The sequence below is a fragment of the Coloeus monedula genome (assembly GCF_965178545.1).
Source record: "Coloeus monedula genome assembly, chromosome: Z".
NCBI lineage: Eukaryota > Metazoa > Chordata > Aves > Passeriformes > Corvidae > Coloeus > Coloeus monedula.
Window position 1 is genome coordinate 20126582 of NC_138822.1, and position 22791 is coordinate 20149372.

The 22791-nt window shown below is 37.9% G+C and overlaps 1 protein-coding gene across 16 annotated transcripts in view; it reads left to right on the top strand.

The window, feature by feature from the left end:
* OSTF1 (osteoclast stimulating factor 1) overlaps nt 1-22791 on the top strand; it is an 81812-nt gene that overhangs the window by 1140 nt on the left and 57881 nt on the right. For 11 of the 16 annotated variants that reach the window (XR_014227297.1, XR_014227298.1, XR_014227299.1 and 8 more), the window contains exons 2-9: nt 10447-10493; nt 11102-11152; nt 11236-11299; nt 12499-12552; nt 12978-13085; nt 13536-13585; nt 13701-13779; nt 14251-14349. Coding sequence is in view for 2 of the 16 variants with exons in the window: in XM_082302210.1 (XP_082158336.1) it covers nt 10447-10493; nt 11102-11152; nt 11236-11299; nt 12499-12552; nt 12978-13085; nt 13536-13585; nt 13701-13779; nt 14251-14349; nt 16438-16496 (611 nt within the window). In the remaining 14 variants the exon portion in view is untranslated. Of the gene's footprint in view, nt 1-858; nt 974-10446; nt 10494-11101; nt 11153-11235; nt 11325-12498; nt 12553-12977; nt 13086-13535; nt 13586-13700; nt 13780-14250; nt 14350-16437; nt 19330-22791 lie in introns of those variants that run through there. The other 5 variants (XR_014227308.1, XM_082302210.1, XM_082302209.1 and 2 more) reach the window with 5 other exon arrangements.

Consider the following 22791-nt stretch of genomic DNA (forward strand, 5'->3'; position numbering starts at 1 on the left):
TATTATGTTTGTGTGTCGTCTCTCAGTGTAATAATTTAAATTGTTACTTAAAAATTAAAAATTCACTGTGATTCTCATTAAATAGGTAAGACTAGTTGGTGTCTCCCAAAACAGGATTATCTGATCCCTAAATACGTCTGAATTTCAATTTTCTTTTGCACTTGGAATACTATTTGAAATGCTGATGTAAAAAAATAATTAAATTCATAACCTAATTGAGTATTTTAACTAGACAGCTTACAAAACAAGCTTTTAATTTGAAGTCAAGTAAGTGTAGAAGTTTGGACCATTTAAACCATCAGTCTCAACCTGCCTGCAGAAGCAAAAGCTCTCTGGATGTAGTTCCATCCTCAGAAATTCCTCTGCCCTGCAGTTTGCTCAGCTTCTTTGAAAACAGCTTACTTTAAATGAAAAAGACAGTAATAAAAGCAGTGCTGTTGTGGAGCCTTATTGAAATAATCAGTACTGGGGAAATCTGCAGGCTTCTGAAAGGATGTGGTGTTTCACAGCTAAATATGTGCGTGAAGAGTGGGATTTTCCCATGAAGTTGACAACTCAGTTTTCTGTTTTTCAATTAGATGAGTTAAATTTAATGTAAGATTCTTAAGGAGTTAAAGACTTGCCCTGCCTAACTTGCAGGAGCTCTCAGACTGACTCAGACAAGTTCTGTCTAATACTAGGTGTCTCTCCCTAGTTTGATGGAGTCCAGTTTGCGGTGTGCTTGATCTGATAAAATGCAGACTGTCGTCAAAAGGACAGCTTCCCTACCCCCACCATCCCTTTCCGTTCCGTTCAGTTACGTGACAAGCTGGTGGTGCTCTGACTTTTTTATGTAAGGTTATTTTTATGTCTAGTGAACTTGCTGAGCTGGTTTACCAGCAGGAGTGCTTGACACAGCAAAAGGAAATTTGTAGGAAAAGGAAGACAAAGAAAACAAGATTGTCTTGCTGATGACTTTCAGAGCTGATTAAGGGTAATAGAATTAATTTTTCAAAATCCCTAATTTTTGAAGAGAGAAAATTTTATGGCATCTGTTGTGTCATCTTTTACAAAGTAATTTTCTGAAAGAGATTGTCTTCTAGCATACTTCAAAATATCTCTGTAGTTGCATGTCCAACTTACTTCTGTATGATAACAGTTATGCCTTTGATATTTTAATTGAATTTCTCAGGGTTATAGATAGTTGTTATTTAAAGACATAAGTATAGGAACTGCATGTGGTGAAATAGTTTCTACAGCAGTGGAAGGCTGTCTCTTTTGGTGGCATTTAGACTGCATTTGCTGGAATGTCTTGGTGCCTTTGGTCAAGCTGTGTTAATTTTTCTTCACTGATCATTATTAGGTATAAAGTCTATAAGCTCTGTCAGGAATAGCAAGCCTGCTTGCACTGCTGGTGGATTACTACAGTTCAGGACAAAGAGAAGAGAAAACAGGACATTGGTTGCTGTAGTCCAGTCCTATGTGTTTGGGAAATAAGAAGTGCAGATTGGACAGAGAAGGAAGGAAATATTTTGATGGTGGGGAAGTGAAAATACATCGTGAAATAAATATCCTTTTTAAAGCAGTGAGTCTTCACTGCTCAACTCAGGGATTTTGGACATTGCAGTTGGACAGTGCTTTAAAAATGTGGGAAAAAAGATGTGAAGGGGGAAAAACCAACTAGCTGTGGCACTGTCATCTTCTTCAGTACATGAGAGCATTTTTTATGACACATTGCTTTTCTGTAAATCCTGTTGCGTGCACAGCACATAAAGATTTCACTTACAGAGAGATGGTATTGACATTGACATATGTGAGACAACTGTGTTTGTCAACACTTGAGCTACTCTTTTGGGTGTGTAGTCAGCCCTTGGGTAAGGGGACAAGATTGTTTATAGAGGCTTTATAAGTGTTTTAAGTTCTAGTGTTTTGAGGCTTTTTTTTTTTGAAAGAAGTGCTTTGCTTTCCTCTTGTAACTCTGTATTGTTACTGTTTTCTAGCTGTATTTTTTTATTTAGACTCTATCAAAAATAAAAGGGAACGGAGTGGATGTTGAAAATAGCAGAAACATACTTTTCTGTCAGCATTATGCAAGAGTAGGGTTTCCCCTCCATCTTTTAAGAAATGTATTGTTGTCTCAAACTACATATTCTTTGCAGAGTTCATATCATGTCGGATATTAATGCTATTTACAAAAGTTACTTATTAAGTCCTTTGAATTTGACGATTAATGGCTTCTGCTTAGTTGTCTGCTAGTTAAGCCCTCTCTCCTTGAAGAGTGCTAAGTGATGACATGTTTTTGATTAGAGCCTTATATAGTGTGCAGCAAAAGCTTTTCAGGAGATGAAAAGGGTATATTGATATTTTTAAAAAGCCTTACTTACTTTCATGTTCACCAGATGCAGTAAGGTTTGTTGATCCTGGCCTAGAGTTGACACAACATTTATATTTTATAGAGAAAGACCAGTCTTTGTACCAAGGAAATTAAGAGTTTTAAATTGCACCATTTGAGAGGGAGGCCGGAGGAAACATAAGGATGTAGCATAAAGGGTTGCTACCTCAAAGCAGGTTTGTTGACTTTGCTCCCACTAGTAGCTGTCAGATTTAAAAGTAGGATTTTGGACATAAATATTTAGTTTGAATCACAAACAAGTTCACCTCAATTCTAAGGTAAAGTAGGAGCTGTGACAGCATTCACAGGAGCAGAACACTTGCATTGAGTCACATGCCTAAGGCCTTGGCAGTAGGCTTAAATTTGATGTAAGTGGTGGTGGTTTGGATTTCTTCTGTACTTACAGAAAGGTTTCTGTCAGCTAGGAAGATGTGAGCATGTGAATGTGGGGAGTTACACTGTAGTCATCAGGTCTGAGGGGAGAAAAACATCAGAGAAACAATTAAACAGTTCCCAGTCTGCTTTCAGTATGAATTATAAACTTTCATTTTTGACCTCAAACCCTCTCATTACTGCAAGTTGCTGGGACCTCAAACAAGCTTTCTACAAGTGAAGGCATGCTGGTATTCACAAAAAAAAGTCAATAAGAAATAGAAGATTTCAGCATCAAGCTGTGCCAGTGACATTGTGTTCACTTATATCTTCTGTGAGAATATTTTTACTTCTGATTTTCTGTAAGGAAATGACGCTTGTTCCTTCCATTCCAGATACTGGTTAGTGCAGTCCATGATTGTTCCTGGATACCCCAGTTTGTCATCTGTGCTGGCACCAGTCTGTACTTTGCATTCTTTTTAATGTGTTCCTAAACAAATTACTAGGCTTGCTTGCTTGTTTGTTTAATAGAGTCTTCACCCCTCCCCCCCAACATGTATTCTCTGTGTTCACTTCCCCTTTCTAGTAAGCATTACTTAGAAGTTGAAGATGGTTCTCTAAACACTGGAGACTCCACCTTTTTTTGTCTCAGTTGTCGCAATCCTTAAATGCTATGTTGAACTCTGCTGTGTCTGTGAGCAAAATGCCAAAGTACAAACTACACTCCTGTAAAAAGTATTTCTAATACTTCTATACCTGTTTGGAGGCCTGTGTGCAAAGCACCTCGTTTTCTAATTCCCAGTGCTACGGGCTTGGGACAGAGTGGCTGGAAAGCTTCTTGGAGGTGACCTGGGGGTGCTGGTTGACAGCTAACTGAACATGACCCAGCCCAGGTAGCCAAGAAGGCCAGTGGCATCCTGGTCTGCATGAAAAGTAGTGTAGCCAGCAGACAGTGACTGTCCCCCTGTACTGGGTACTGGTGAGGCTGCACCTCAAGTCTTATGTCCGGTTCTGGGCCCCTCGCTACAAAAAAGACATTGAGGTGCTGGAGAGAGTCCAGAGAAGGGCAACAGAGCTGGTGAAGGGTCTAGAGAGTAGTTGATATGAGGAGTAGCTGAGGCAGCTGGGGATGTTTAGCCTGGAGAAAAGGAGGCTCAGGGAGATCTTACAACTCAGGGAGCTTTGTACAACTATCCGAAAGGAGCTTGTAGCAAGTTGGGTGCTTGTTTCTTGTCCTAAGTGACAAATGATAGGACAAGAGAAAATGGCCTCAAGTTGTGCCAGGGAAGTTGAGGTTGGCTATTATGGAAAATTGCTTCACTGAGAGTGTTTGTCAGGTATTGGAACAGGCTTTCCAGAGAAAGGAATGAGTCCCTGCAGGTATGTAAAGGACATGTGGATGTGGCACTTAGGGACACAGTTCAGTGGATTGGCAGTGGTAGGTTAATGGTTGGGCTTGATGATCTCAGAGATGTTTTTCAACCTAAGTGATTCTGTGAGAACCCAGGAAAAAAGTTTCAGTTTGGCCATAATGTCCTACTAATAAAATTGCACATCTCCTCAGAAACATGGAGATCATAAGATAAACATGTCTTCTCTTACTAAAGCAAACTGCAAGTGTATCACAAATTATTCTGATCTGCATCTTACCTTTGGTATTTCCCCCTTGGCCAAAAGGTTGTGACTTAAAATTGCTGGTATACATTACCAGATCATGTAATTCCTTTGTAGGTTCTTAGGCCAACACTGAGAAAACAAAGACTGCTCCATTACTACCACACTTTTTCTGTAAGATGCCTTTCACTTCCTTGAAAGAAATTAATCTGAATATATATCAAAATTCCTATTCCCAGTTATGAATGTTCTGGAAGGAGATCAAAACTAGCATACGCCCTGGAGCATGCAAGCTGTCCTTCTTCTTGCCCACATACCATATCCTTTGCATATTTTCTCCTTTTGGGCCATTTGTTACAGGTAGGGGTTCAAATTAGTTGTTTTCAATCAAGTTGGTGCTAGAGTACCTGATTCTGAACTGTTCCTGTGCAGCATTATGGGAGCAAAGAGAAAGATGGCTGATGACAACCCAGGATTAGCTTGAACCCTTGAAGACATTGATAGACTTGCAGTTTTTTAACTAACTGTTGATTACCATAGTCTGTTCTGATTTTCTACAGCATAGAGATTATCCTTCTGTGTACTGTAGGCACTGACAGTGCTTTGTGACAGACAGTGAGTCGGTTCATCTTAAGTTAGTTATTCTGATTTTTATGGTAGTGTTGAGCTGCTTAGTCTTAATAGCAGTAATGAAAAGATGCTGCATCAGGATTAATATCTGATTTGTAGCATCTTGCTTGAGTCAATTAGATGTGATTATGGTTCTCTATGGCAGATGCTAACAAAAGACTCCTGTCAGTGGGGCCAAGCCTTGGTAGCTCCTGTGAACACTGACTTACTGCCATCATTATTTTGTTTAAAATATGCATGTTTTGAACCAAGGACTGTGTTAAGGTGTTTTTTTGTTTGAGGAAGTAATATTAATTGACGGCTAATGAAATTGCATTTTCTCCCCGTTGGTGCTGAAATTTCAGCCTAACACAAATACCTGAGTAGGTAATGCCATGCAGTTACAGGTTGTTTTTTTGGGTTTTTTCTTTTTTAGAATTTCATTGGGGGGGGGGTTGAAAGCAAGTGAGAGAAAGTGAAGAATGTTTTGGTAATAGTGAGGATTTTAATGCTAATGGCTGTGGTAGTTTAGAGAAGCTGGAGTGAAAGAGCAGAAAGGAAGTAGGGAAAAAAAGTCACTGTGAGAGAAACAGTAACTCCTTGTTGCTGTACTCCTTAGCGCTTCTTTGGAAGCAATCATCTGTTAATGGTACTGCAATTGATGAAAAATAAGTCTCGAAGTTCTAAGAAGAAAACAAAAATCTTACAGTCTTTTTAGAAAATGGTGTTTTGGTTTTGTGACGTCTTTTTATTACTTAGCATTATGAAGCACAGCAGCTATCTCTCTTCAGTTCAGTGCCTATCGGAAGCTGCATTTTTAAGCTTTTGCTACTGTTTAGTTTCTCCATTTCCTTGCTTTTATGTGCTTAATGGGGAAAGGATCATCTTAGAATTATGAGTTGCATGTTTCCCTCCCTCAAAAAAGCTGGAGAAGTTTATAGCTAAGTTACTCAAAATAAATTAAAGGTTGTGGGGTCAGTCCAACCTGACAAAGTCATTAGGTTTGTGTTGCTGGTTAGAGAGAATGGTTAGTTTGACTCCTTTACCATGTTGTGTTTCTGCAGGAGGGTTTGACAAGTTGTGTGACTTGGGAGGTTTGTATGCTAAGAGTAATTGTATCTATTAAGTATGTATAATAAGTTAGCTTTTTTATTTGTCAGGTAGTTGTTTTGCAGATGTTTAATAAAAATTCCACAAGAAGGGAGAAGACAGTCTTATGACTAAAGTGTGGGATTTTTGAGACTGGAATATTACTGGTTAATGTCTCAAATTTGCAAAAGCAGAGTGTGCTTTGCTGATGATGTGCAAGATAACAGCCCAAGTGGAGAGGGTGTGAGCACCAGAGGATGACCACAACAAACCAGCCTGTGTTTAGCAAGAAGCTGGGGTTTGAGCCAGATAAGAAAAGAGGCCTATAAGAAGTGTTTTCTCATGTCTTCCCTTACTCAACTGGCTCAGGTGTGAAAGCTCCCCTCCGCGGCGAAGGTGGTGGACATTCACACTAAGCCTGAAGGTATTTATCCCTTCTGGTGGGGTATAACTTGCTCAACTATGCTGACTTGAGAGGCAACTATCATGTCTTAGAACGTGTCATAAACCATCCAAAACCCCAACCCCAGACCAATTTCTGAGGCCGTCCACCAGAGGACTGCAGGTGATCCACAGTGTTATATCAGTGAGTGTTAATTTCCCCCTGCCCCTGCACCCCTCTACTCCCTAGGAGGTACCTAGGTATTCCCACCTGAGCATATGTTAATAAGTTTAGCTTCATGCTTCATGGGTTTTTCACTGTGGATCGAGGTTGGGACCATCATTTTGACTGTGATTGTCAAAGTTGCAACAGTCTTGTCACTGGTTCAATGGGTGGTGATATCTTTTTACTCTTATCCTTTCTTTCTTTCTTCTCCTAACTACTTCTTCTTAAAATATATTGTAAACCAGACAAAAAAATTCCAGTCAATGCCTTAGTAAGTGCCCTGTGTCTGGTTAAGTTAAAGTTGGCTAAGTTATTGTTTGTGAGGTGCCTTAGTTTGTCTGGATTTTGCTTTAAAATTTGCCAAGTACCTAATTCTACCTTAATGTTGTAAAAGTGTGCAATTAAGAGTTTGTTATTGAAGATTTTTGTTGTTTCTCTGCGCTAAATGAATCAAACAACCTGCCCCTAAACCCACCAAGCAGACCAGGGCATAACAGGATTGAAAAGAAGAACCCTTTAAATCCCTGTGCTTAGAAAAAGGTCTGTTGTGGGACTTATCACTGCCCTGTGCCTCCATGTACTTTGCTTTTGAAAGGGATACTCCTCTCATTAAATCATGTTGAAAATAAACTAATTTATGTGTGCCCGGTGCCTTGAAATCTTAAAATGATACATATGTGTTCTGTATTCTCATTACTTTGTCCTCTAAAAGCATGTGGTGGGCAGGTACAGTCAGTCAACTTTCATAAATTCAAATGAGTGCTAATTACTGGTTCACCATCCCACAGGAATCTAGAAACGTGGTTTGTACTAGAGAGATAGTAGTAAGTGGGGGCAGAGGAAGACTTCGGGTGCTTTCTATCTTTTTGTTTATTCCAAAGCAAGCTCTAAGTCTGTCTGCGTGCCTAGAGATAGGTACTGCTAGATAAAAGTATTTCCAATGATTACAGATAACCATGCACCTAATAAAATATGATTTCTCTGTGTCTGCAGAACTGGGATTCAAGTCTAATGTCCACTTTGTGTGCTAACATTTTTTTATTTTAATCTCCTAGACTGAATTTTTGTGTTAGAATTTGGTACAAAAAAATCTATTACAAATGCTAAAGTCCCCTTGTTCTGAGATCTTAAATGTAGCAAAGTAAACAGCCTTAATGTCTCTTTATAAAAAAATTTTTAAAAGATTGGTGCCACTAATGGGTAGTGTTTAACTTCAATATAAAGTACTGTGAAATTAACATTAACCAGACCTGTAGTTCTATACATGCAAATTTGTACTTTGTATTTCATCACAGGAGAATGTTTTAGCATGTGTTGGTCTGTGACATGACAGTTGGACGTTTGGGGAAGTAACTCTGTTTCAGGTTTATAGAATTAAAAAAAACCCCCACAAACGAACAACGAATTGCCTTTTGTTTAAGCAATGTGTCAGCTGTACTGTAATCAGCTGACACACTGTATCAGTGTTTCCAGTCTTCTTTGTCTCCACAGGTGTGATAACTTTAGAAAATCTGTTGGCACATATGCAGTACGTTATTACGAAAGACATGCAACACACAAATGCATATTTCCTCCTTTTCCTTGTCTTCTGCCATCTTCTCATTTCCCCTTTTAATATTTCTTATTCTTCCCTTTTGTTGTCCATTTCTTCCCCTTACTTAAATTAAATGCTGAAAATTGGTGGATGATGGTTGTAGTCTCCATAGTTGTCAGTGTGCAGTTTTGTGTTGTGTTTTTGTGTCTTCTCTGGGAGAAAGCCAAGGAGAAGGGGCAGTACTCCTGTCTTCCATCCTGTTTTGTCATCTCTCATTCTTTTTTGTTTTCTTTTTTTCTTCATTTATTTTTCATTGTTGTGGCTTGACTTCTCCCCAGCTGCAGTTCACATGCTTCATGCTGAAGCACTTTGGTCCAGGATGCATTACTGTCTACTGTCCTTGTTCATCACTTCTATATAGGTAGTAAACATAACTCAGGTTTCATTCTTTTTAGCAGTTGCCACAGTTGGAAGTATTTCGTTTCTGGGGTGAAGGCTTGAGAAGTTTTGGACCTTTTATGTCTAGGAGATGGCTGCTGTGTGAGAAAGAACCAACCAATAAGGCCAAATTGAACTTCTGTTGTGTTACTAAAAATTAAGTACTGTGAGGAGCAGTTACAGATTATAAAAAAAGATATGTACATTATCTATATGCACTTGACAATGTGTTTATACAGATTCATTTTATGTTTATAGTTTTTCATACACTTAGTCACACAAAAGCCTGAGAATAGAGGGCTACGGAAATGTTTTGCTTAGTAGTTATGCCTTTACAAGTATGCCTTGGCATTGCTCTTGCTAGGGAATATCCAGAGGCACTTGAAAATACAATTTAAGAACCACCCCAAGGGGTTCTGCAAAATGGCAGTTGGGTACCATCCTCCTTTCTCAAGGTGGTCAGCATATTCACCTTCAGAATGTTATTTTTAAAGCTCTTAAGTTAACTTCCTAAACTGATCACTGTTGTGAGTAGGATTTTAGATACTGGGGTAATAAAGACTACATCTAGCAAAAAAAAGGAGACAAAAACAATTCTAGAGATGATGGTTCTTAATAAAAAAGGTAAAGGCTTTTTCTTGAAACCTACTCTGTCTGTACTTGCTTAGCTCCATTTAATAAACTATGCAAAACATTGCATGTGTACACTTTATTGTACAGTACAGCCTTTGGCGGTTCATCAGTTTCTTTGAGTATACAAAATAGCCTGGACCTATTGTCCTGATGGATCAGACACTGCTTCAGTCACAAGATAATCTGTATAAACATATATAGTGTAAGAACCTGTGTGTAACCTACACCTCCAAGTTTAACACTTAAAAGTAAATAAACCTACATGCTTAAGACTTAAGATAGCTAAAAGTAAACAATACAGAACAGTCTGCATAATATATTTCTCCATTGAGTCCAGTGGACTCCAGCAGTTAGCTAATTATATAATATACATGTTTCTTCTGTACTTGTACATTCTGTTCATGGTATTGAAATGTACTTTTTGAATTTTTTTAAAAACATTTGTCGGGAAGCTTCTTTTGCAGTTTATGCAATTAAATTTGTACCTCTCTGCATTAAGGTTATCTTTTCTTGGCTTGAATGCTGCTGACAGTCTCTTCCAAATTGGCCTTTTAAAATAAATGTTTCCCATTTACTGGAATTGCACCCCCTATAGCTTATTTTAAGCATCTAAATAGAACAGCACATCAGTACATTAAATAGGACTTTGTGACCATTTGTCATTTTTCTTTAATGAGTTCTGTGTTACTGCATTATTTTCCTAATAATGACTGCAAGTAAGTATAAGAACATGTTGCTGACATTGGTCACTGGTTTGTTTCTTTCTTCTTTCCTTAATTGTCATGTGACAGATTTGATGTTAGTAATACTAGTATGTACAGCATGTATGAGTGTGTGAGGGTATATATGAATGAAACTACACTTTTCCTCAGAAATCAATGACAACACTTTTGTTGCACAGTGAGCTATAAAAGAGCATGTTAGGTGTGCAGAAGAGGGTACTTACATGTAACTGATCAGTCCAGTTTCCTTCATAACCCATGTTCCTGGATTTTTTAACTCAGGCTGCTGAGCCTTTTCATCATGATTTTCTTTGATAGAAGTATAGCACAAATTCATTCAGCAACTGGCATTAAGCTTGAAGGAAAGGAATGTATTTGGATTTAAGGGCTGCATTTAAAGGCATGATACTGGTACTGATTTTTTTTTAATTGGGGTTTTTCTGTTTTTTTTTTTTAGGGCAGGTGAAAGTATTCAGGGCCCTGTATACATTTGAGCCCAGAACGGTAAGTACATCTAGACTTCAGTGGTTTGATCTTAGTTTTAGCCTTGCCTATAATATTTCTTTAGTTCTGCTAGTACTGGCATGACAGTACCAAAATTTTAATGATAAAGCTTGTTGATGGATAGTCATTCTTAATGTGAATAAAACTGTCTGATTCATCATCAGTCTCTTTTAAGAACAGCTCTTTTTAAAAGTAGCATGCTTTCTTCTGTAGTATCAGTTACCAACAATCAAAGATCAGAAATGTTAAATAATTTGGTTTTTCTTCCAAAGGCAACAATGATAGTTGAGACTAAGAGATCTGGTGAACTGGGACCAACCAAAAAGGGGATGAAGTTAACAAACAAAAGATGTATTTCACTGCTTCTGTTGCACAGCTCTTCATTGGAAAGGCCACAGTCTTTGTGTTGTTAGGAAAGTTACAGATCCAGAAAGTTAGCTGTAAGCAAGCCAAGCTAGACACTGTCAGGCTGTTGTGTAGGTGATAGAGAAATTGAGTCATCATTGTTTTGAATGAAGAGGTGAATGTATTCTGACTTATCCAGGTATTTGTTTTTCTTGCATACACATATTAAGCTACTGTTTACTCTTCTTAATTTTTTTTTAAAGCCAGATGAACTATACTTTGAAGAAGGAGATATCATTTACATTTCGGACATGGTGAGTCTAAGACATCCCACACAGACTGAATACTTCTGAGATGCAAATTATCCCATCTAAAATATTTTCCCTTTTCTCTGCAGAGTGATACAAATTGGTGGAAAGGAACTTGCAAAGGGAGAACTGGACTAATTCCAAGCAACTATGGTAAAGTCTAGAATATTTTTATTTGGTAAGATCATTCGCAATCAAAGGAAATAGCTGTCTTTTCAAAATCAGATCACAGTATTGGTACTTAACAGTACTCTACCATGTGTTTCAGAATACATCCATCTGCAGTATCAGTTACCACTGTACATCAGCAGTGGACAGGTTGTCTTGTGTTTTTGTAACCTAGAGGCAGCTTGAGTTTGCTGAGTGTTCATGTTTCTGGTTATGCAGGTAACAGATACTGAGATACTCTCAGTTTTGAGGGGAAGAACACTTGTATCTGAAGGATGGGGTCTTGTTTGCCTTTTGTTGTTTTTTTAGTGAATATATTCAGCCACAGAAAACATTGTTTTTTTGGGGATTGCGCCGCGTTAAATATCCCATATGTGTCTGGGCTGAATAGAAACTGCTTTTTCAGATTCAACTAAAATCACTTTTAAAAGCAACGAATACACAATTCTTCCAAGTCCTGCCAGGAATTGTAGGCAGAGTAGCAGTGTCTCATGACAGATTGCATCACAGTTGCCAATATGACCGAAGTTGCTTCCTGTTGTCCCATCTGCAGTAGGAAACATTACGGTAGCAATGCTGTTTTCCCTGCCCTGTAGTTAGTAGAAATACATTAATAGAAATCTATGGCGTAGTCATTGAGACCACCATGGCATCAAATTTCACTTTAGTTTGTGATTTCCAAACTGATTCTACTCATGCTATCTGCCAGAGATCAGAGGTCATGCACTGTTAATATGCAAGACTAGTTGATACATGCAACATATCTGCATTCAAATTTCTTTTGAATATTGAAGTGTGTTATATTTAAAATAACCCAAACAACCTGTTAATTCATGTTCCCACTGAGATTATCTGTAAAGCTTCAATTTTAGACCAGGGTAGGGGTGGTGTCTCTGCGCATTTGCAAAATTTGCATGCATAAGCAGAACAGAAGCTTTTGCAGACCGTAAGAACAGAGTACTAGGATCATGTCTTCTGATTTAAACTGTGCAATTTGATGCTGTTGTTTGAAGTTTTCACAAGCTTTTCTCTGTATTAGCTTCCCATACACAGGAAATCAAAGTGCATCTCATTAGTCTGTCACTCACAAATCTCTTTTCATGTTAGAATCAAATATGTTTTATTTCCACACAGGTGTCAAGTACATGTTTCAGAAGTAGTTAGAATTTACTCTTTCATTTCAGTGGCAGAGCAAGCAGAGTCTATTGATAATCCACTGCATGAAGCTGCCAAACGAGGTATGTTTGATGTTTTAGTTGTGTAATGCTAAAGGATGATTTACTTGTTTTCTGCTATAGTAATAATAATATATTTAGAATATGTTCTGCCTGTTTTGGTTGTCTTATTTCTTGAGCAAGTTATCTGCTAAGTTTTACAGCTTTGAAAAGGGGAAATACAGCCTGGTAGAATTGCCACTCTGTGTATACACAGAAAAAGTGTGGTACCATCCATTTAACTACATAGGGATATAAAGGTCTTCTGGGAATGGAAGAAAAGACATTTGGTATGACTTGGTATGATTTTGGTATGGCTGGTTGTTCAATGAATTATAAATGTTGCTGCTAATCACTTTCAGAAAGGACTATTTCCTTTAAAGAACCTTTAATGGTTTTTTAACTTTTCAAAGAAAAAAAAGGTAATCAAAACTGATTTTGTCTTTCAGGCAACCTAAGCTGGTTGAGAGAGTGTTTGGATAATCGAGTTGGTGTCAATGGCTTAGACAAAGCTGGAAACACAGCTCTGTATTGGGCATGCCATGGAGGACATAAAGGTATCAGAGAATTAATTTGAAATTACTCTTCTCTGGTTTCTTGATATGCTTGTTAGGCTGACTGATAAAATTGCAGCACTAAATAATGAAGCTGGGTTTTTTTCAATGTTACTCTATTTTTTTGTAAATGAAAATCAGGCTAGAAGGGAGGTTCAGCTCCATCAAATGCTGTGTTTTGTTTTTGCTGTTGAAGCAGGCATGCTAATTAGTGTAACTTATAAGCAGAGTGGAAGAAGGAGAGATCAAAAAGAACTGTGGTATTATTTTGGGTATTGTATGCAGTAGCATGTTTTGTGACTAATGGTTGGTTGCCCAATGCAGTCTGACTTACAGATTTTCATTAGCTGATTTGACTGGTCTTTCATTGAATCTTAACTACAACGAATGCAAAAAAAAGCATATATGTTTCCACTACATTTTTCTCTTAACTTCTCTCCCTGTTTTCTGCAGATGTAGTAGATGTTCTGCTTACCCAGGCAAACTTGGAGTTAAACCAACAGGTAGGTTAAACCAATAGACGCTTACAGTAGAGGCGTGGTGTTACTCACCCGTGGTAGAAGCTGAAAGGTTTTTTGCTGCATTTTAATCCTGTTGCTTTTCCCTCTAACTTCACAGAACAAATTGGGAGACACAGCTTTGCATGCTGCTGCATGGAAAGGTTATGCAGATATTGTAGAGATGCTGCTGGAAAAGGGTAAAGATCTTCACCAAGGTTTCAACAATCTGTGTGCAGACTAGATTCCTGAAGGTTTTTTAATTTATATTTCTTAAGTGTTTCCATATAACTCAGGTACAGTCATTAGCCATCAGTCACCTGCCTGACTTGCAGGAAAAGTCTTGCAGAAAAATCTGGCAGCTGTTTGGAAGTTAGACATCTCACTTGCTCAAGATAATTTCGTCCTGCTTTACAGACAAAATTAGGCACTTAAACCCCAGAACAGCAATGACATCTGCTTCTTAAAAAGGAAGAGCAGCCAGCAAGTTCCCTAATCAACTATAGCTTATGGAAGAGCATCCATAGCTTTTGGTCTGCTTCAGAGCAGTCAGTAGGTCAGATTCCCTTGTCCTTCATTGTTCTACCCACGTTAGTGAAATTCATACCGTAATGACATTGGTTGATAAATAACTGGGATAGTGATTCATGATGAAAATTTTCTTCATGAAGGGGCAAGAACAGATCTGAAAAACAATGAGAAGAAACTGGCTTTAGATATGGCAACAAACGCAGCTTGTGCTTCCTTGCTTAAGAAGAAACAGAGTGCAGGTATTTCTGGTTTTGTTTGATAATTTTACTTTTGGAGGACACTTAATATTTTAACCAAATACCGATATATTGATAGCCATAAAAACCATTTGGGAATTACATGGGCTAAGAGTTGTGTTTGGAAGGGCTCACTTGAGAGGGTTAGTTGAGAGCTATGATATGAACATGGTTTATCATATGCAGTGCTGCTGACTCCACACAAAATGCCACCTTGTGTCAGCAAGAGGCAACAGAGTTCAGAATATGTGAAAATGGTAAAGAAAGGGAAGGAAATAGAAGACAGGCCCTTCAGGCAGAATGAAAGCAAGGATGGAAACTATTTTAGAAGTAGCATACCGTAAGGGACAGGTTACAAGAATAAAACAGTGTGCTGTCTTGCCGCATATGCTTGTTTGTTCCTCCAAACTTAAGCCAAACAAGCACCAACAGACGATCCTCTTTTTCTTACTGCTAGATTTTTTACTTTCTAATTTCTACGTGTCTCTGAGTGACTTTTCTGAGGAAAGAATGCTTTCAGGTGTTGATCAAAATAGTCTCACTGCCTCCCATTGTGTTCATCTGTCCCAGTAGCATAGTGTCCAAGTCCAAAAGAGTTAAAGAAGCTATTTTAAAAAGCTGAAAAAAGACTGAATTGTTCAGTATTGTGTAATTGCTATTACCTTTCAGGAGGCTGAAGTTAGGGTGGAAACTCTTAAGTGAAACAAGGAATTACTTAAAAACACATGCAGAGTTACAGTTGGTTTTGATGGGGTATTGCAGTATAGCAATTGCATCATCACAGGACTAGTGAGAACAGAGGAAATGCTAACCTGTAGGAGCGTAGAGGTTATGGTAATTAAAATGGAGGAATAGCTGACTGCAGCTTGAGAAGGCCAGGAAGAGCAGTTGCAGGAAAAATATTGTCCTGCTCTTTGGTAGAGGTAAAATCAAAATTTCCCAGAAAACTGGCAAATTATTTCTCCCAATCTTGGTTCTTAAGAAAGCAGTTGTAAAAAATGGCAGAAGTCCTTCTCTGTGTGTGTTTGTGTGTGTACATACATACATATATATGCATACATACATATATGTATGTATATATATAAAATACGTAATTTTTTCCTAAACTTAGTAAATCCCTATTAAAAGCACTTTGTTCATCTTTGCATGTCTATTGTAGGCACCTGGTACAGGTGTTTTCTCTGTTCTGATGTCCCAGTAATTATACTGATGTTCTGTTTCCTGGTGCTAAGTAACTAATCTACTTCTTCACTCCCTTTAAAATAATTTTGGTTCAATGACTGACAGATTTTTCATCCTTGGTCACCTCATCTATCACCAGTCTCTGGTAATTTCACACCCTGTCTTTTTTTGCTTGCCTTGATATAACAGCTGATAATCTCAGTTTTTTGGTTTTTTGTCTCAGCCTCGCCTTTTGTAATATCTCTGACACCACTGATCTGTATACTTTCCTTGTATTTTGTATTTTCTTGGTTATTTTCACTAATTTCATTTTTCTGTCTCTTGAGTCTGCATTTAAGTACTTCCAGTGTCTGGAAGTGAAACATTGTTCTTTTTCAGAGATTCAGTTCTGTATCATCAGTCTTCCTCTCCCTTGTTCCTAATTACCTGTGGCTTCTATCATAGTCCATATCTAAAACTGTTTCATTGGAGGAAGCTTACTTTGTCTCCCTCTCTTTGTTCAGATTTATGTTTCACATGTACAGACAGATACTCAAAATCAGTTGCTGAAGTATATTCTAAAAAATTTAAATTATTAAAATCATGTCATAGAAACAAAAAGGTTGTGTTAATTGTGTTGCTAAACACAGCAGAAGGAGCAGAGGAACTGTAATTTGTACTTTTCTTAAAGTATGGCCCCTTGAGCACAGGGCCCTGCAATTTCTTTTCTTCCCATTCTCCCTTTGCTGCTTCTCCTAAAATAGAGAAACATGATTTTTTTCCCTTAGATTTCTTTTCGCAAAACAGTTGAGCAGGTTAGTTTTAAACTTAATCATTTTCTTCTTCCAGAAATCTAGGATAACAATGGTTGTCACTTTTGTGAATTTTGTCAGTCTTTTAGTACTTTGTTTTAATTTTGTTTCTTTCCAGGTACAGTCCGAACATTGAGTAACGCAGAGGAATACCTTGATGATGAAGATTCCGATTAGCTTTTTTAACTTGTATGAAAAACTATAACTTGCATTGTCTATGTCGTTTCCAAAACATATCTTTGCAACTGTAGAAGCATCTCACTTAGAGTATTGCAGTACAGCATATAAATGAGAGGGTGAAATCAGGCTTTGCAAAGGAATAATCTTCACATAGCCAGAAGATGTCACATTTTAAATCAGAGTTCCTTTTTGGAATTATCACAGGGGAAGTATGGCACACCTTCATCACTGAATGGGCAGAGGACCATCTTCTAAACTCACAGGTTTCATCTCAGGCCTTCCCAGCAAGTGCCTTGTATCTCTGGAATACTGAAAGGTCCTTCTGGGACAGCAGGACACCACTGCTAACATTTCCCCAAATTTCCCTGGGTGTATGTTCCTTCACGCAGTTAATACTGAGAGTCAGTACTGGCTGACAGGCATAAATGGAGATGCTGCTGTAGAGAGGGACCATTATTTGCCCATATGGAGCCAGCATGACAAGGTTTGATTTTTAATTTTGGTAAAATTTTGACCCTTCCTTCCTCTGTTCCTCTATGTAAGGTGCAGAATGACCTGAGACAACCCGCCTCAGGAAAGCTTTGTCTTCTCTGTTGCTGTGGGGCCCAATCCCTGAAATGTTAGCACAGGTGAAATGCTTGCTTAAATAAGGTTTGCTTTGGAAATTCACTTGGACTTTATGCCCTGATTATTTTGCTTTTTCAAGTGTATTATGCTGAAACTATTTGTAGTGAAAGGAAGACAGAATATTTTATAATTTATCCTGCCTAAAATTTTTAATACTGATCTCTTGCTTTTATTTTTTGAAAGTGCTCTTACATTTTGTCCTAAATTACCTCAAAGGTTAAGTGTGTTTCACGTAATGAGGGAAGATGTGCATCAAATATACCACAGGTATCTTTAGAAGACATACCTGAAGCTGAATAAACAGTTTTAAAATATATTGCTGCTTCCTGTGAATTAAAGAAAAAGAAAGTAAATTCAGCCACTTTCAAGCTTCCCTGCAGGGTTAAAAAATAGTACTTCTGATGCCTTGAAGTGGCTACCTGAAAACAGAGGCCAGACAAGAATAAGAGAATAAAAGTAGGTATTTATTTGAAAGGCCTTCAAACATACACCTTGGGAGTGTAAAGCCTACAAAGGATTCCACCCAGACGGACGCTGGGTCATGGGTTCTTCACATTTTTATAAATTTGGTCCATTTGCATGCCAGGGTTAATTCTCCAGTTATAACTTGAGTTAATGATGTAATTACCCCAAGTTTGCCCCTCCTCTCAAAGGCTTTTATTTTACACGTTTTGGGGCAAGGGACAACAAGGTGTCCGTGAAGTGCAAACCTAGAGAGGCTTTGTTATGTCTAACCAGCATGAGAGATCAGTAGTTAACAGGCCACACGAAACTTCAGAGTTACACACTAGGCAGTACAGGATTTGAGAAATAGAAAAGTTAAAACCTAAGGCATCACTTCTTTCAGATCACTCAAATAGCTGCAGCCGAATATTGCACATTATTGAGAGATACTTTCTTACTGTGATGGTAAGTAAATGTTACAAGTATTTGAGATACAATCTCATTTTTAATTTTTTGTTGCTAACTTCTGTAAGAGAGACTTCTAACAAATCCATTCTAACACAGCAGTCTGTGAAACTAAAAAAAAACAAAAAAAAAGGAAAAAAAAGCTCTTGTGAAAGACTGGGGATAAATGAAAAGCTCTTGCGAAACTCTGGGGATAAATGAAAATCACACTAAGTATTTAAGAGATTTTTAAAAGTTTGGGCACTCCTAATTTCCCGTTTTTAAAAATACATTGAGCCAGATTTTTATTTTTATCATCCTTGAAAGAACTAGATGCCAGTAAAGCTTGTTAAGCTCTTACCAAAGAAGGCAGTGTTTGATTGACCAGAACTGTTTAAGATGGGGACATTGCACAAGTAGTTATCTGCAGATGTAATTCTAGACTGTTCAAATGTTAAAACCATAGAACAAATGTTTTAGCATTGTGCTAAATACAATTGTGCAATACTGTGGTTAAATGAACAGTGATGTTTTGTTTTGTGTGAACTCAAAGATCCTAGAGGGGAAGAAAAAAAACCAAAACCACCAATTTTTTCTCTCTAGCATTCATTCAACAGTTGTTGAACATAACTCATAATATTTAAGATTGTTCTGCTTCACATTTAATCAACCAGCTTTTTTACTAGCTCAGCCTTTTACCACAGTCAGCCATATGTTATGCCGCATACTGCTGATTAAAATGATTCAGTTTCAAAGTGCAAGCTTCAAAGTCCTGTAATGAGAGGCGAGAAGGCTCAGGTATCTGTTACATGAGTCTTTCTCATGCATAAACAAAGCTCACAGGCTTAAAATTCTTCAGTGTTACAGGACATGGAGAGAATGGCTCAAGTCACTGTTTTTTCAGTTGAGCTTTGGAGGCAGAGTCTGTATTCATAAATAACCCTTAATGTAATGTCTTCTGCTGCCATGGGTTCAGCAGCCTACAAGGAAGATGTTATGTTCATGTTTGTGGAATTAACAGCTGCCAGAAGACCCTGTGTTCTTCTGCAGACAGATCTAAGTGCTGCACAGGAACGATGACAGAAGCACAAGTTGAGCCTAAGGATTGCATCCAAAGTTCTCGTTGGAGTGTCCTGAAGGAAGCACATTTACATAGGAAGGCACCTAGAAGTGCTGTCGTTTGTTTCTAGGACAAAAATTACTGCTTTTGGTTTTTTTTCCACAACTTTGTTTTTCTTTATGAAACTGTTCTACTCATCTTTTGAAATACAAATCACTGTGAAGGCTTTCAGGCAATAAATTACTTTTTGTCTAACTCCAGCAGTGAAGTTTTGATTAAAAAAAACCAAAAAACAAAATAACACAACAGAATAAACAAACAAAAAAAACACCCGCCAACAAACAAAAACTCCAAAACAAATGTCTTACAGCTAGGAGAAATTACAGCTGCAGTAAGCTGATCCAGCATCTTACTACTTAATGCAAACCCACTTGCTCCCCCTACTTTTCTTCAGTGTTTGTGCCACTACAGATTCATTTAAATTTAAGACTTTTTCCAAGGACAGCTACATTCAGGTGTGTAACAAGAAGAAAAATAGGGTTTTTAAGTGCAGCAACAGGAAAGTTTTCAAGCTCAAGTGTCTTAGAACTCAGCATTGAAGGATATTCTGTCTTGCATACTTCTGGTTGAATTAATGTGTGTGCCTTTCTATTGAAAATCAGCTGTGTTCCAGTAAGAAATTTTGTGCTGTTAGGGAATAGAAATTGTTTTGATTGCTTTGAGGCTCTTTCAAACTAAATTAGTAAATTTTCTGTTGGCTTCATCAAAGGAATCAAATGCTTGATCCCTGTTTTGTAGAAAAAAAATTGGGACATTTCTTGCACTTTGTTTAGTATAGTTCTTGGATTCTTGGTAATTTTCAAGTTAGTATACTGTTTTACTGAAACAAAGCCCATCTTACTGAATTTCACTCTTACTCATCCCATCACCTGAAATGTAATATTCCTAAAACAGTTAGAAGTCACACACTAAATGTTTAAACTGAGTGGCCCATTTTCTAACAAAATCTCCCACTTAGAACCCTGACTTCTAATTTCTGAAGATGCTATTGTGTTTCTTGTGTTTGTGTTTTATGTCAAGTGCCAAAGATTGCTGAAAGTAAGTTAGTCTGACCTTGTGGTCATTTCAGTTACATGCTAGAAAGTCAGATGTTTGAGCATGCAGCACACATCAAAATCAAAAATTTGTTTGTAACCATTGCCACCTTCTAATGAAACCATTGAAACACACCACTGAGCTGAGTAACAAATAATGGGCCATCAGTCATTTGCTTCATGAGACAGATAAAAGCTGAAGTTACTACAAGTATTTTAGGACAATATTAGTCAACTGTATTTTGATCTTATCAGGAGACAGAAAAGAAACAGAAATGGTGTTGAAGAACTTGGAACAGAAATCTTCATAAGAAATTAATTTGATATCCTAATTTGCTAAATAAATAAGGCAACAGCTGGGTTTGGTTTGGGTTTTTTTTTTTTTTTTTTTTTTTTTTTTTTTTTTTTTTTTTGTTGGGGATTTTTTTGAAGCTACACATTAAAAAACCAACAAAAGCTAAAAATAAGACAATACTACAAAAGCAATTCAGAATAAAAGTGAGTTTACATCACAATTTCTGGAACAGAATTTGGACTGGTGGTAGTGTCTGCCTATGGCAGAAAAAGTCTACCAAGTACCTATTTACCTGATGCCTGTTGTTTCCCAGCTGAAAGTTGACGCTGAAGATGATGTGTCCCATCTGCAGCCTTTTCTAAAAAGGCACGTCATTACTTAATCCTTCTACCAAGCTTAGTGGTCTTCCTTTGGGGTCTGTAGAGCAGTCCATGGAACACCAGAGAATTCTCGTGGAAGAGATTCTTCTCTGACATTGTGATATTGCTAACCTATGAGCAATGTCACTGGGACAAATAGTGTGGTCCAGCTAATGTTCACCCTCCCAGTTACAAAAGCAGGGTTGTTCCCTGTGGTTAGGAGCAACTCCTAAGATCAGAGGCTGAAGGAATCCCTTGCAGAGAGAATGGTAATTTAGGGGATCTTTTTTAAGTAAATGTGGAGCAGCACAGAACTTGGCAGGGTACCAGCACTCAGCTGTTACATGTGTCAGGTTTATGCATCCAGGAAAGCGTCTGCAACTTGCGCTGTTCCTTTGTGAGTTACTCCTTTCCCCAAAATTCTGAAGCACACATTAGAGCAACTCTCTGTTCCATTCCTTTGTCCTTTCTATTCAGAGACAGGCTCCTAACTCTAAGAAAATTTAGTGAGTTTAAATGTAAAACCAGTGTGAAGACACAAAGTGCCACATGCAAAGTGGACATAGGAAGCTTGTTATAGTCATATTTCTGGTGTGAAATCTCAAGCAAGGCTCTGGAATCCAGTGTAGATCCGTGGGCAGTGGAAGACCTCTGTTTATAAACTCTGCACAAACCTGTATTTGTTTTCTTGATTTGTGTTGCTTAATAGAGTATATTTTTGCTCACAGCTTTGCTTCAGTCACATTGCCAATTGACTTCATGTCTACAGGATTTGTTGCAGTGGGCATACTGCAACACGCATATATCAAACCAGGAGTCCCGTGGAAAGGAAATATATATGGACAGACAGATTCTTGATAGCTGTTTCAGAGATGTTTATTTCCCCAGCCGCATGGCCGGGGCTCTGCCCAGGAACTGTTCCAGTCCCGGGACCCGAGGGTCCTTCTGCCCGCGCAGGGAACACAAACCAACCCATGGGAACGAGGCTGAGCAGGGGCAGGGAAACCCCGTGTCTGTGCCCTCAGGGCCCCTCTGCCAGGGCTGCACGGCGGGGAGGGACCCCGACACACAGGGACATAGTGAAATGAATCCTTAACCATCTTAAGACATGCTCAACATAAAATTAGAGTTAAATCCTCAAAATTTATATTCAATTTTAGTGTTCCTTTCCTGTTCAGCTGACTTGTACAGCACAAGTAGTTTCATAGTGTTAGTAAATTACTGAGACTTTCTTAATTGAAGGCTCTAATTTTATCTTTCCATATAATTTCCCTTTTATGGTAAGATACAGTACATTTCATATAATCTGAAGTTCATTAAAAAGTCGTATATATTCTTCTCAGTCTATCAATTTTTACTTCTCTTTTATGCTTTTCCCTAACATTTCTGGTTTAGCCATTTTGCTAGAAAATTCCAGCTGCATAGCTATGAGTTTGAAATGGAAGAAGAATGAAGAAATAAAAAATATGCCTGGCCTACATGCATTTACACTGAAAAGCAAGAGCAATAAACATTTTGTTGACCGAAGAGTTGTGGTAGAGGTAGATTGAGTAACAGGCATTGCAATTAAGAGAAATAGATTGATTAGAGCCCTGAACTAGCATTTACTTTAGCTTTAAAAACTCCCATCTAATCAGAGAATGGGGCCAATTCAGTTACAATTCTCTGAGTACTTTTCAAAAAAATAGTTTCCACATGGAGTTACAGCAGTGGAAAATCATGATGTAGTACAGTTTTGACCAAATTTTATTCTGCTAAAATATAGAGTGTTCTCTAGTCAGACAAGAATAATTCAAAAGTTCAAATCACTTCAGAGGCTTAACCACTGCAAATATTTTCTCATCAGTAGGACAGTGCAGAAGATTAAGAGTTTGCATAGGCTTCTTCCAACTAGTGCTGAAAGTGTTTGAATTACTTTCAGTAGGTGTGACAAGATCATTCAAACTAAATGAGTTTGAAATGAAAAGCC